Source organism: Capsicum annuum, chromosome 6 (assembly GCF_002878395.1).
Source record: "Capsicum annuum cultivar UCD-10X-F1 chromosome 6, UCD10Xv1.1, whole genome shotgun sequence".
Classification (NCBI taxonomy): Eukaryota; Viridiplantae; Streptophyta; class Magnoliopsida; order Solanales; family Solanaceae; genus Capsicum; species Capsicum annuum.
Window position 1 is genome coordinate 183,770,728 of NC_061116.1, and position 12,443 is coordinate 183,783,170.

The 12,443-nt window shown below is 34.7% G+C and overlaps 1 protein-coding gene across 3 annotated transcripts in view; it reads right to left on the reverse strand.

Moving 5' to 3' along the window:
* Window positions 1-12,156: 12,156 nt before the first annotated feature.
* Window positions 12,157-12,443, reverse strand: part of LOC107874870 (glycine-rich cell wall structural protein 1.8-like) — a 4,232-nt gene continuing 3,945 nt past the window's right edge. For 2 of the 3 annotated variants that reach the window (XM_047413598.1, XM_047413596.1), the window contains one exon: window positions 12,157-12,424. In XM_047413598.1, the coding sequence (XP_047269554.1) occupies window positions 12,375-12,424 (50 nt within the window). In that variant the 3' untranslated portion in view covers window positions 12,157-12,374. Of the gene's footprint in view, window positions 12,440-12,443 lie in introns of all 3 variants that reach the window. The other variant, XM_047413597.1, reaches the window with a different exon arrangement.

A 12,443-nucleotide genomic window follows, 5' to 3' on the forward strand; every position in this document is an offset into this window, starting at 1 on the left:
AGTTACTCGTAAGGAAGCACTTATCGCATCTCAAACTCTTCAAAAAATTTTGGTCCAGTTCGAGAAGACAACACCAAAACTTTTGGATGCAATAAGAAAAGTTAGAGATAAGCTTCAATTAGATTTTAATTTTAACAAAAAACACTAGAATCATATTTCACTAAATTGTCTTAGATATTTTTGTAATTTTAAATAATTATGATTTATAATATTAATGAGACCATATATTTATATAGAGGTCTTCCGAAAATATATTAACTTATTATCTTATCAAAATTGATAATTTTTTCACTCGCCCAAGTTGGACCGAAAAAGAATATTATCTTTAAAATTTTATTAGTTTATCGAGTATTAATTTAACAAGGTTTTACTGCAACTCTTTGCTATAATATTGTCACGACCTTAACTGAGGCCCTAGCCGCGACGGACATCTCAAACCACGAAGGCACGAGAGACCCTTAACATATTATCATAAGCATAATTCATACATAAATCAAATTGCAAAAAATATGATGAAATTATGGAAAAACTTATAATCAAATCATGCCAAAAGAGTTATAATAATACAATAACCAAATCTCGTCCACGAAGACACTATTGAATACTACCTGTCTAGGTCGGGATAATGCCTCCAGTAGGACCATAGACTAAAAGAAGTCAACATATGAATAAATGCCTTCCGAAAGATAGATGGCTCACCAACTCTATTATTATCCCAATCGTTCTACTGATATGATGGACCATAGGACTGTGCCTCAGAACCTGTATTATGATGATCAATACTTGGAAAGTATTGGTATAGAACAATCCAAAATAGTATATATATATATATAATATATATATATATAATATATATATATATATAAAATGGAACATGGACTCAACTCTTTGCTTTACTTCTGAGCTAGATGGTACGCACTACAACTCTGAAAAATATCCCACGGGCTATATGAATTCGTCGTTGACTCAGCGGCCAAGCCCCCAATCCGATTTTGCCGCAAGAATTAGGGTAAGTGATCTCTGCTATGCTACAGGGCCATCACCAATGTATAATTCATATTTCAAGACATAATAAACTTGTGTCGGCAAAACATGGTTTCCAGCCTATGAGCCCTTTTGCTCAATGCCTTCTTCGGATAACCATATAACTCTCTTTAAGTCCAATTTTAACCTCTTAAAACCATGATTCATTCTTGTAACATTCATTTTTTTTTTATGTTAAGAGCATTTCGTGATAGGTATCGTCATACCTAGACTTGCAAGCCATATCATATCATATCATATCATGTCATGTCATGTCCATAGACCTTTTCATTCATAACATGTAAATGACCACCCAAAAGATTTACATACCATATGAGAGTTCTTCTTTCAAAAGCACATGAAAACTCATGCAAAACACTCTCCTTTAAAGACTTTAACATAGCGTGTCTATCTCTTTCATTAATCACATGCAATTCTTTCGTTTAACACAAAGAAGCCTTTATAAATAATAAATCACCCTCTCATTGAACCATAAAACAATGTCAAATCCAGTAATGATAGTAAAGCATTTAATTCCAAGCTTTTAATCATCCATTTGAACAACCCATAATATGTTAAGGCCATAATTTTCATCATGAGAGAGGAAATTTCATAAATTATGTTCATAAATCATTTTTCGAAACTCATAACACATATGCACATGATTCTAACTTAAGTTTATGAAAAACCCCATAGTAAATACATACTTTAATAAAAAATGAATTCATGATGCATGCTCTTCAAACAGTTTTCAAATTTCATTACATATACATTTTTAAAGCTTGTTAAAATATTAAACTTACGCCTATGAAAGTTAGGATAGTCCTACATACCTTTGATGAAGAAAAGTCAAACAATAACCCTGAGTTTGGAATCTACAAGCTATAGAATTGAAAAATTCCTTCTTGATAATCTTGATAGGAAGAGGATGAGGGTTTGGGGGCTTTCAATTAGTTTTGGGATGAATTTTGGGTTATATGATGAATTGGGGAAGTTATGGAGGGTAAAAGGATCATTTTTTCCTTCATTTAAAGTGAAAAAACGTGTTTTAACATTCGGGAAAGTAGGCTCGCTTCGCAGACCCAAACTCAAAGAAAGAGCTTTACCTCGCGACCCCAAACGCGATGCACCAACATTTCCCCGTGACCCTAATCGCGTACTCTGGATAATGTCTCACTAAAATACTCATAACTTTTAATTCAGAAATTGGATTGATGAACAATCAGTTGTATTAAAAAGAGGACCCGAAGGGATTTAATTTGATATATAATGGGTCACATAACTCTTTATATTCTAGGATAAATGGTCGTTGCAAGTTGAGCCAAGAAAAATCATATGCTAAAATTCAATAAATCGAAAAGTGCTCAACTTAACTTTGAGCTAGGAGATATTTAAGACTTCAATCTATCTTTGGATATGTTCCCACCCTAAAGAATCATTATTCGCACTTATTTCTAAGTAGAACCATTGGGTTTGGGTTTATATACTTGGGAAAAATGGTTCAAACTTTAGCCAAAAAATGTGGGGTATTACATTATCTCCCCCTTTGGATCATTCGTTCTTGAATGATGGGCAGGAAATTATTGAAGCTATAGAACTAATGAATAAAGGACATAACTTTACCTTAGGAATTTTCACTCAACGAAACATACATAGACATTTAAGAAGATCTTGATAACATTACCAAGTGAATTGTGTAACCACGAAGCATGAAATAATGAAACTTGACATAGAGATGTCCTTACATATGAGTTCTATGAATCATAACCATCACAACATAAGATATGAGTTTATTTGGTGATCATAGGCCCTAATATACATTCATACTTACCATTAAATAAGATTTTGCAGAACATAGGAATAGATGCATACTTTACCTTATATGATTCCATGAATAGACCTTAAATTTAGTGACACTACTCGACTATGCTCTATACCATGAATTACACACTTCATCATTCCAACTTGCATTCCCCCACAATATACCTAACGATTAGAGTCTGAGTGCTATTACATAGTACTTACATTTTAAAGCCTAACCCAGAGTTAAATGGTGCTAACTTAAGCTATGAGACCCTATACTTTACATCTCTTTAAGAATATTACTTCACCTTATCACTATAATCAAACAACCTCGAGTCTTAAATCAAGGGGTATTAACTATATAGCACATTGATTTATGTAGTCCTCAATCATAACATTCAAGTCTACCTTTACTACACCCACTTTATGGATCTCCTCACTAAAAATCGGCAACTTTAATCACTCTCACAAATATTTTTGCCACATATCTCTTCTTAACTATTTCATATAACGAAAGTTCATCTATCTTGCCCCTCTTCACCTATAACCTTAGCTCGAGTAATTACACTAAAATTTTTCACAATCAAGAACATCTACTCCTTTATCTAAAGCATGACTATGCTTTCATAACCACTACCATTCTAACATAAGGAGGGTCATTGAGGGAATAGAGCACAAGCATCATGAATGGGACTAACACTATTCAATTAAAATTTATATTAGTTGATCTACTCAAGGTGGGGCCTGAGATGTAAGATACGATACGATAGGCATAGAGTGCTTCATATATCAAATGTTTAGATCATAAATAGAGAGTCATTTGAGCATAAACATATGCATCATGAGTTCATACGACTGGGCAACATGAGAAATATAAATGCATATATCATGAGTTGTATAACATAAAGCCAGAATTCCTGTAGTCAATGATTGAGACAAGGATTACCACTTGAAGTTATTGCTCCTCATTTAAAGAAATAAAAATAGCCATGAGTTTGCATAAACGTTATCACTTTGAGCTAGACCCGATGTAAAATGAATCGATAACACATAGAAAACATAGTTTCTTAGAACTAAGCATAAAATAAGACATGGATCTATGGATCACGAGCATTATGACATACAACTTGAATACTTGGAAGATTGGATAATTGAGACATTAATGCTTTTAGTTTGGAGGTCAGAACATGGACATAAGTGCATGGAACTCAAACCTTAGGCATAGGCATGACTTGAATACATAAGACACTGGTAGAATGCCATCTTAAATTAAAGTAGGAGGGGTTTACTAGAATATGAATAGATTTATCATGACTCTTCCCTGAAGCTTGTCCTATGAGAAAAATTTAAGAACTATCTTAGTTTATCATCTCCCTCTTAGATCAAAGTCATAATCCTAGACTTGCAGATATATCCTCTCATCAAATTTATAAACATAACTCTCAACACAATAAGGGTATCACTATACATATGAACATTAGACTCGCCCTGATAAACTATATAGGAAAAGTACTAAATTCTTACTAAGAATTTTCTCCCCGGGCACTATACTTAACTTGTTCTATCCTCCAAGCTTGAACTCTAACCTCATGACCTTTCAACCTTAGTTTGGGAATGAAGAGTGACCCATTTAAAAAAATACAGAAGTTTTAAGGCTCAAAAATGGGTTATGAAAAGATTGGATAGTCTATAGGATATAAAAGGACCAAAATAACATTAAAACACTTTTAAAACAAAGTTTCATCGATGAAAGAAGGAAGGTTCATGGTGCAAAGTCCAAGGTAAACCTTTAGCTCTATGGCGTGATACCCAATGTGAAGCCCAGCACGAAGCTGAGGCAGTGAGCCCTCGCGGGCTCCTTCACGGCGTGAATCCAATGCAAACCTGCCCCTTCGCAATGCCCGACCTATTTTCCATTCCCAAACTTTCCCCAATGCATTAGACCCATCCCAGGGTGCTCTACACTCGATCTAGGGACCACACAGGATCATTTTAAGCATAATTTAGACTCCATAAACTCCCGAGCTACTACAAACTCATTGCTCAAACACTAATTCTCATATCCATATATACATCAAAATTTTCCACTCAAACTTCTCATATGTTATCAACCTAGGCTCTTTCACACATTATATCAAACCTACTAATTCACTCTCACAAGTTTCTCATCATATCCTCGAGCAAACTCCTATCACCATGATCAATACCAGAAGTTCAAGCTTAGTGTAGTATTAATCATGTACAATCAATGAAACATCCCATGTAATATGCTAGTCCATCGAAGAGAGAAAATAACCTAAATTTCTTATTTCACTTAATTACGACCTATAAGAACATTCTCTCCACACATTACTACCATACCTTAGAATTTACTACACAACTTCTTACATGTTGTACTAGTTTACCGCTACTAGAGAAAGAGAATCAAGGGGGTAAAGTCACATAATAAGAATAGTCGATCTTGATCTCATAATATAACCCATTACGATCTTATTAGCATATTCTACTTACTCACATCCTATATACTTACCCATGCATACATACCAACTACCTTCAAGTTTCTATAAACACCAGTGAGTTTTCCCCAAATTAGTCTATACTTATAACTTATTGGCTAATTTATCCCTTTTCATTCGCAACCTGTAAATGATTTTTTTCAACCACTATAACTATTCATTTTGAGCTTCTATCCTATATTAAATAAATAATGATCATAGCTAATCACTTTCTCTGCAGACTATCATACAATCTAAAAATATTTCTATAACTTTATCTAATAACCATAAAACGGCATACCACCCTCTACTTAAAGGGTACACAACTTTAACTACCTTCTTTACTCAAGAGTTACCCTCACTCTGAATTCTAAGATTATGAATTCATAGCACTAATTTTGGAATCATATTACTACTCTTATAAGACCTTAACTTATTTACCTCTCAGGTGGTGTAACACCCCACATTTTTTAGCTAGACTTTAAACTGTCATTCCTACGTATGTAAACTCTAATCCTATGATTTGTATGTGAATACATATGTCATGATAATTATACTAGTGTGTGAAGTGCTATTGAGGTGAAAAATGTTCGTAGAAATTACTTAGAGCAAAGTTGAGCTAAGAGCCTTTGATTCGGCCAAAATTTAGTATTCAATTCTACAAGGGTCAACTTCGAATGTTTATAAATTTTTATATATGTGAAATTTTTCATATCAATACCCATAAAATTATATATAATTGAATTAGCTTTCCAACGATACCAATTTTGCCTTAATCTAATACCCGAGCAAAAAGTTATGACCATTTTTGTGAGAAATAGTAAGGTTTCGCGATAGGACCGTGTCGCGAAGGCCATTTCCCCAGAATAGGGTTCGCATCGCGGAGGATATTTCTCCTGAATAGGGTCCACGCCACGGAGGCTATTCCTCCAGTATTCTTGATTTAAGGGGCCAAGGGGCAATTTGGTCCTTTCCCCTCACCCCAGTTGTCCAAAACACGGATTATAACACTGAAAAGAGCATTATTTGCCTATTAACCTCAAAATTTCTCACGTAGAAACCCTCCATTTTTTCAAGAACAAAATTCAATCTCCTTCTCTCAAGAACTCAATAATATAAGTTCCAATTTTAAGATTTCCTCAAGAATTCATCAATTAAGGTATGAGGGTATTCATAAATGGGTTCCTTCCACCCATTGAGTCCCTAAAATCCCTCTTTTGATTAAAAAGCATGGAATTCTCCTTCTTTTATAAAATTATCCATGTTAATAATGAATTTAATCCATGTATTTTCTTAGTAATTTGAATTCAAGCCATGTCAATATATGTCTCCATGTGAATTAAGTTATTTTATGTTTGAATTTCAATTTCCTATGTCATACTCTGTTATTTCATGTTAAATCATCAACTTATGAATTGAAACATGTGAAATTGTTATCCTCTCAAGTTTATCTCATTCCCATGTTCCAATTTACGCGTCTCCTTAATGTATTGAAATGTAATATGATTTGGGTCTCTGAATTACTACTTTTTACCGGTGTTCCAAGTGTTGTTAGCGTATTTTTAGTGATCATTCAGTACTGGTGGATTATGAATACTCAATACCTATGTATTTTTACATGTTTCCGTTTTCAAGTTACAAGTCAGTCAGACCATGTTTTTATTACTATATTCAGACTACCATGTTTATGTTGAGCACTTATCAGTACATTACTGTGTCATGTTAAATCGTTAATAATACCAGTGTTATTCAGTTGGGAGTAAATTTAGCACCGAGTGAATACAGGGATGGTGGCTCCCCATCAGTTTAGGTAGAGTCATTAGTAGCAGTCCTTATGATTCCAAAACTACGTAGCCAACGTAGGATATGAGGAGTCGCTCGAAAGTTTAGGCTTGACTTCCTCTCAGGGGTTTCCCATCAGTTTAGGCTTGACACCCTGGTCCTTCGGGACAACAAATTAATGAATCCACACAACCATGTGTTAGTACCCGTGGCAAGGTACTGTGACCCTTCCAACTGGGGTTACAGGTTGGACCCCGATTAGCTCAGATTGGGGCATGTCGGTGACATGATAACTCCCACAGTTTCAGTCAGTACTCAGTCTATACAAGTTCAGGTTTGCTTGACCAAGTAATCAGATTATTCAGTTATTTAGATCATTTCAGTACATGTTTTACTTGGTCTTGCATTCTCAGTTTTACATGTTCAGGTTTTCATGCTCAGTATCCATACATGACCCTTAGTTCAGTTTTACAGTATGTTTAGCTTTACATGAGATTTACATACAATAATTATGTTTTTACGGCTTCCCAACTCCAGTTCTACTTATTCTACAAAAGTAAAGATTTTAAGTAACTAAGTGTAGTGATTCACCAACTTATCAGATTATGTTTGTTACTCATGTTTTAAGATACTTCAGCTTTTAGTCTTTTGGTAAGTCTACTTACACTTAGCATTCATGTTTTATGATTATGTATGTAATCAGTTTTACTTGTTGCATTCACCCCCACTTACTCATTACATTCCAGAAGTACTAATCCATATATACGTCTATGTGCTACATTGTCTCATAATGTAGATACCAGTTATAGCCCACACATTATAATCAACTTCCAGCCAGCAGGTGATGAGTTCTCTTATTTGGGAAACTCTAGTCAGTTGTAGTTCATGTACTATATTATTATTATTCTTATGTATTGATTTGTGGAAGTTGGAGGCATGTCCCAGCCACCTACAGTCAGTATAGTAGAGGCTTCGTAGACATTTAATCAGAGGCATTCATGTAATTCAAGTTCTTCCTTCAGATTTATCGTGTTGTAAACCTTTTTAGTATCACATGTATTCAAATTTTCTTCCGATTATACTTCTGTTCAAAAAATTTATCTTGTATAATTTAATTCAGATACTCAAGTATCATGCCAGTTCATAGGTTAGCTTGGGATCACTTGTAGTTCTAAGCACTGTGTTACGACTAGGGGGTAGTCTCGGGTCATGACAGGTGGAAATACTGTTCCAACATTTGTTATATATCTCTACCCTTATGCGAGGCATCTACAACAAAGCCTTTGAAAAAGGAATGAATACCCTTCTTACCTAGGTTAAAAAATACGATTTCATTAAGATAAAAGTATCCACTCGAATCAATACACTTGTCGTACTAATGGACTCCTCTCAAGTCCTTGTGCCATTTAATAACTTTTGATGACTCAATCGGAAAGAACCATTTCATTAGGACTATAAGATCTTGCACTTGTATCCCCTCAACAATGAGACATAGCCAAAATAATTAGAGCTAGGAAGGGATTTGGATAACTTTCATATGGAGAACACTATTAGACGATCTAGAGTATGAAAGAATGAGAAACATCTCCTAAATGCCTTCCAACCTCTCCCTTATAAGTGTGTCATGCTACACATCCATAAAACGGACTCTACTCAACACGGCTTCATAGATACCCTAAGACCCTGAACCTTTCTCTGATACCAATCTTGTCACGACCTAAGTCGAGGCCCTAGCAGCAACGGGCATCCTGAACCATGATGGCAGAGAGACCCCTTATTATACTATCATAAGCATAATTCATACATAAATTAAAGTGCCGAAGATATGATGAAATTATGAAAAAACTTACAATCAAATCATGTCAAAAGTGTTATGATAATACAATAACCAAATCTCATCCACGAAGCCTCTACTAAATACTAACTGTCTAGGCCGGGATAAGGCCCCTGGATGGACCATAGATTGAAAGAAGTCAAGCTATGAATAAATTCCTTTCGAAAAATGGATGGCTCACAAACTCTGTCATTATCCCAATTATTCTACTGGTGTGATGGACCACGAGATTGTGCCTCAAAACCTATATTACGAAGGTCAATATTTGGAAAGTATTGGTGTGTAGAATAATCCAAAATAATATATATCTCATGTATATATATATATATATATATATATATATATATATATAAGAATACATGGGCATAATTAAAGAGCTTCAAAACATTATTGTAAATCATGGACTCAACTCTTAGCTTTACTTCTGAGTTAGATGGTACACCCTACAGCTCTAAAAAATATTTCACGGATTATATGGGATCCGCCCTTGACTCGGCGATCAAGCCCTCAATCTGAGTTTGCAACAAGAATTGGGGTACGTGATCTCTGCTATGCCACAGGGCCGTCACCGACGTACAATTCATATTTTAGGACATAATAAATCAGTACCAGCAAAACACGATTTCCAGCCTATGAGCCCTTTTGCTAAATGCCTTCTTCAGGTAACCATCTAGCTCCCTTTAAGCCCAATTTTAACCTCTTAAAATCATGCTTCATGCTTGTAACATTCATTTCTTTCATGTTAAGGTCATTTCAGGGTAGGTATCGTCATATCTAGAGTTGCAAACCACATCATATCATTTCATGTCCTATCCATAACCCTTTTCATTCATAAAGTTATAAATGACCATCCAAAAGATTTACATACCACATGAGAGTTCTTATGTCCAAATCACATGAAACTTATTCAAAACACTCTCCTTTCAATACTGTAACATATGGTGGCCATCTCTTTCATCAATCACATGCAATTCTTTCATTTAACACAGAGCATTTGTAAAACAAGAAATCATCCTCTTATTGGATCATAAAACAATGTTAAATCCATAAATGATAGTAAATTATTTGAATTCAAGCTTTTAATCATGCATTTAAACAATCCATAACATGTTAAGATCATAGATTTCATCATGAGAGAGGGAATTTCATATATCATGCTCATAAATCACTTTTTGAAACTCAAAACATATATGCACATGATTCTAACTCAAGTTTATGGAAACCCTATAGTAAATACATACTGTCATCAAAAATAGATTCATGATGCATGCTCTTCAAACGGTTTCCAAAACCCAGTACATATACATACATATACATTAAACCTTGTTAAAACATTATACTTACGCCTATGAGAGTTAAGATAGTCCTACATACATTTGATGGAGAAAATCGAAGAATAATCTTGAGTTTGGAATCTACATGCTTTAGAATTGAGAAATTCCTCCTTGATGATCTTGAGAGGAAGAGAATGAGGTTTTGGAGGCTTTCAATTAGTTTTGGGACAAATTTAGGGTTATATGACGGATTGGCGAAGTTATGTGAGGTAAAAGGATCATTTTGCCCTTGATTTAAAGTGGGAAAAATGTGTTTAACGCTTGGAAAAGAAGGTTCGCGCTGCAGACCCAAACGCAAAGCAAGAGCTTTGCCTTGTGACCCCAAACGCGATGCGCCAACATTGCCTTGCGACCTCAATCGCGCATCCTGCACAGTGTTTCACTAAAACACTCATAACTTTTGATTCAGAACTCGGATTGACAAACGGTCAGTTGCGTTGGAAAAAAGACTCGAAGATATTTAATTTGATACATAATGGGCCACATAACTCATTATATTCTAGGAGTAATGGTTGTTTTAAATTGACCGAAGAATAATCGTATACTAAAATTCAATAGATAGGAAAGTGCTCAATTTAACTTTGAGCTAGGAGATATTTAAGACTTCAATCCATCTACGAAGATGTTCCCATCCCAAAAGAATTATTCACACTTATTTCTAAGTAGAATCCATTGGATTAGGGTCTATATATGTAGGAAAGACGGCTCAAACTCTAGTCCAAAAATGTGGGGTGTTACAAATTTCCTGGCCTTAGGGTACTGGATTGCCCCTGCTTTTGTTCCTTTCAAAGTTAACAGAAGCAACCCTCTCGTTGGGAGGTTAAAAGAAAACATGTAAATTGGGATGCATCTTGTAATTCTCATCTATTAACCGAAAGATAAACATATATAGCTCATTTGTACTGTAAATGCAGTTCTCTTGATACGAGCTTTGAATTTTTATTTTTATTTTACTTTTAATGGGGCATTGCTTCGTTGCTCTTATTACATTGTCTGTTTCGTCTTCAAATGCAAACAACCTGAACTGGAGAGTTCTTTTTCTTCTTCTTTTGTAGTATGAGTATCATTTTTGCTGACCATTAATGTTTTGGGTACAAGGAAATTCTCCTGTTTGCTTTATCAACATTAGTTATTATGTATGGAAACCATTAGCTTAGACTCATGAGAATGCATGGAAATCAAGAGAGGAATCGAACTCTTTACTAAACAAATATGCATACGACAACCCTTTTATCCGTTTGTCATGTGGTTCCCTACTCAATCTGGATTCCAATTAAATCTATATTTGGACAGTCTACTTCTTAGGTCTTTTCGTGGTTTAGCCTCAGGCCCAATAGCTTGGCCAACGTCTGTCCAGATAACCAGTCCATAAGCACTATGAGACTATCCACGTTAACGACAAGTTCACTATATAGTGATAAAAATTTGATTGAAAACTCATTATTATTGCATTGTACGATATTAATTTGAGGTCCCTATTAAATATAAACTTCAAATATATGTCTCAATATACGACATTATTTTTTGGACATTAAGAAGTGAAACATGTACTTAAGTAAGCTATGGGCCCCATTTTCGTTAATTGCTAATCTCTAATTATTGCCGAGTCTGTTATATAGTTTTTAGATTATCTGTAATAAGGTGCGCCATCACATAAATGATATATGTATATGAGTACATATGCAGTACATCGGACATGGTCGGGAAAGTTCTTTCTTCTATTTAATAATTTTTTTTTTCTTTGAATCTAGCTCTTTTCTTTCTTTGTAAGTATTATTTATATGATTTTATATATAGTTCCTTGTGATCGCGTCCTTTCACTTGCAAATCTTACTTTGCCCAAGCCGATATTACTACTTGTTATTGCATGCATGCAACTTACAGATTGAAAAATATTGCCAACCACTTCAATATACGTAGACTGCAAGAAATCATATATCTTAATGTTGCTTTTAAAGGGAACGATATTACACTAAGATTGCATGTCTTCTTTTGCCTTCGCAAATATACCATCGTCCTACCACAATTTCATTACATTATTTTCTGAATAGTATGGTAAGAAGATGGAAACTTTAAATTGTAAATGGTGATTTGAATGACTGCTCAAGGGGCGTAGCCACCACCATGTCCACCACCTTCACCACCTCCTGCACCTCCTCCATATCCACCAGC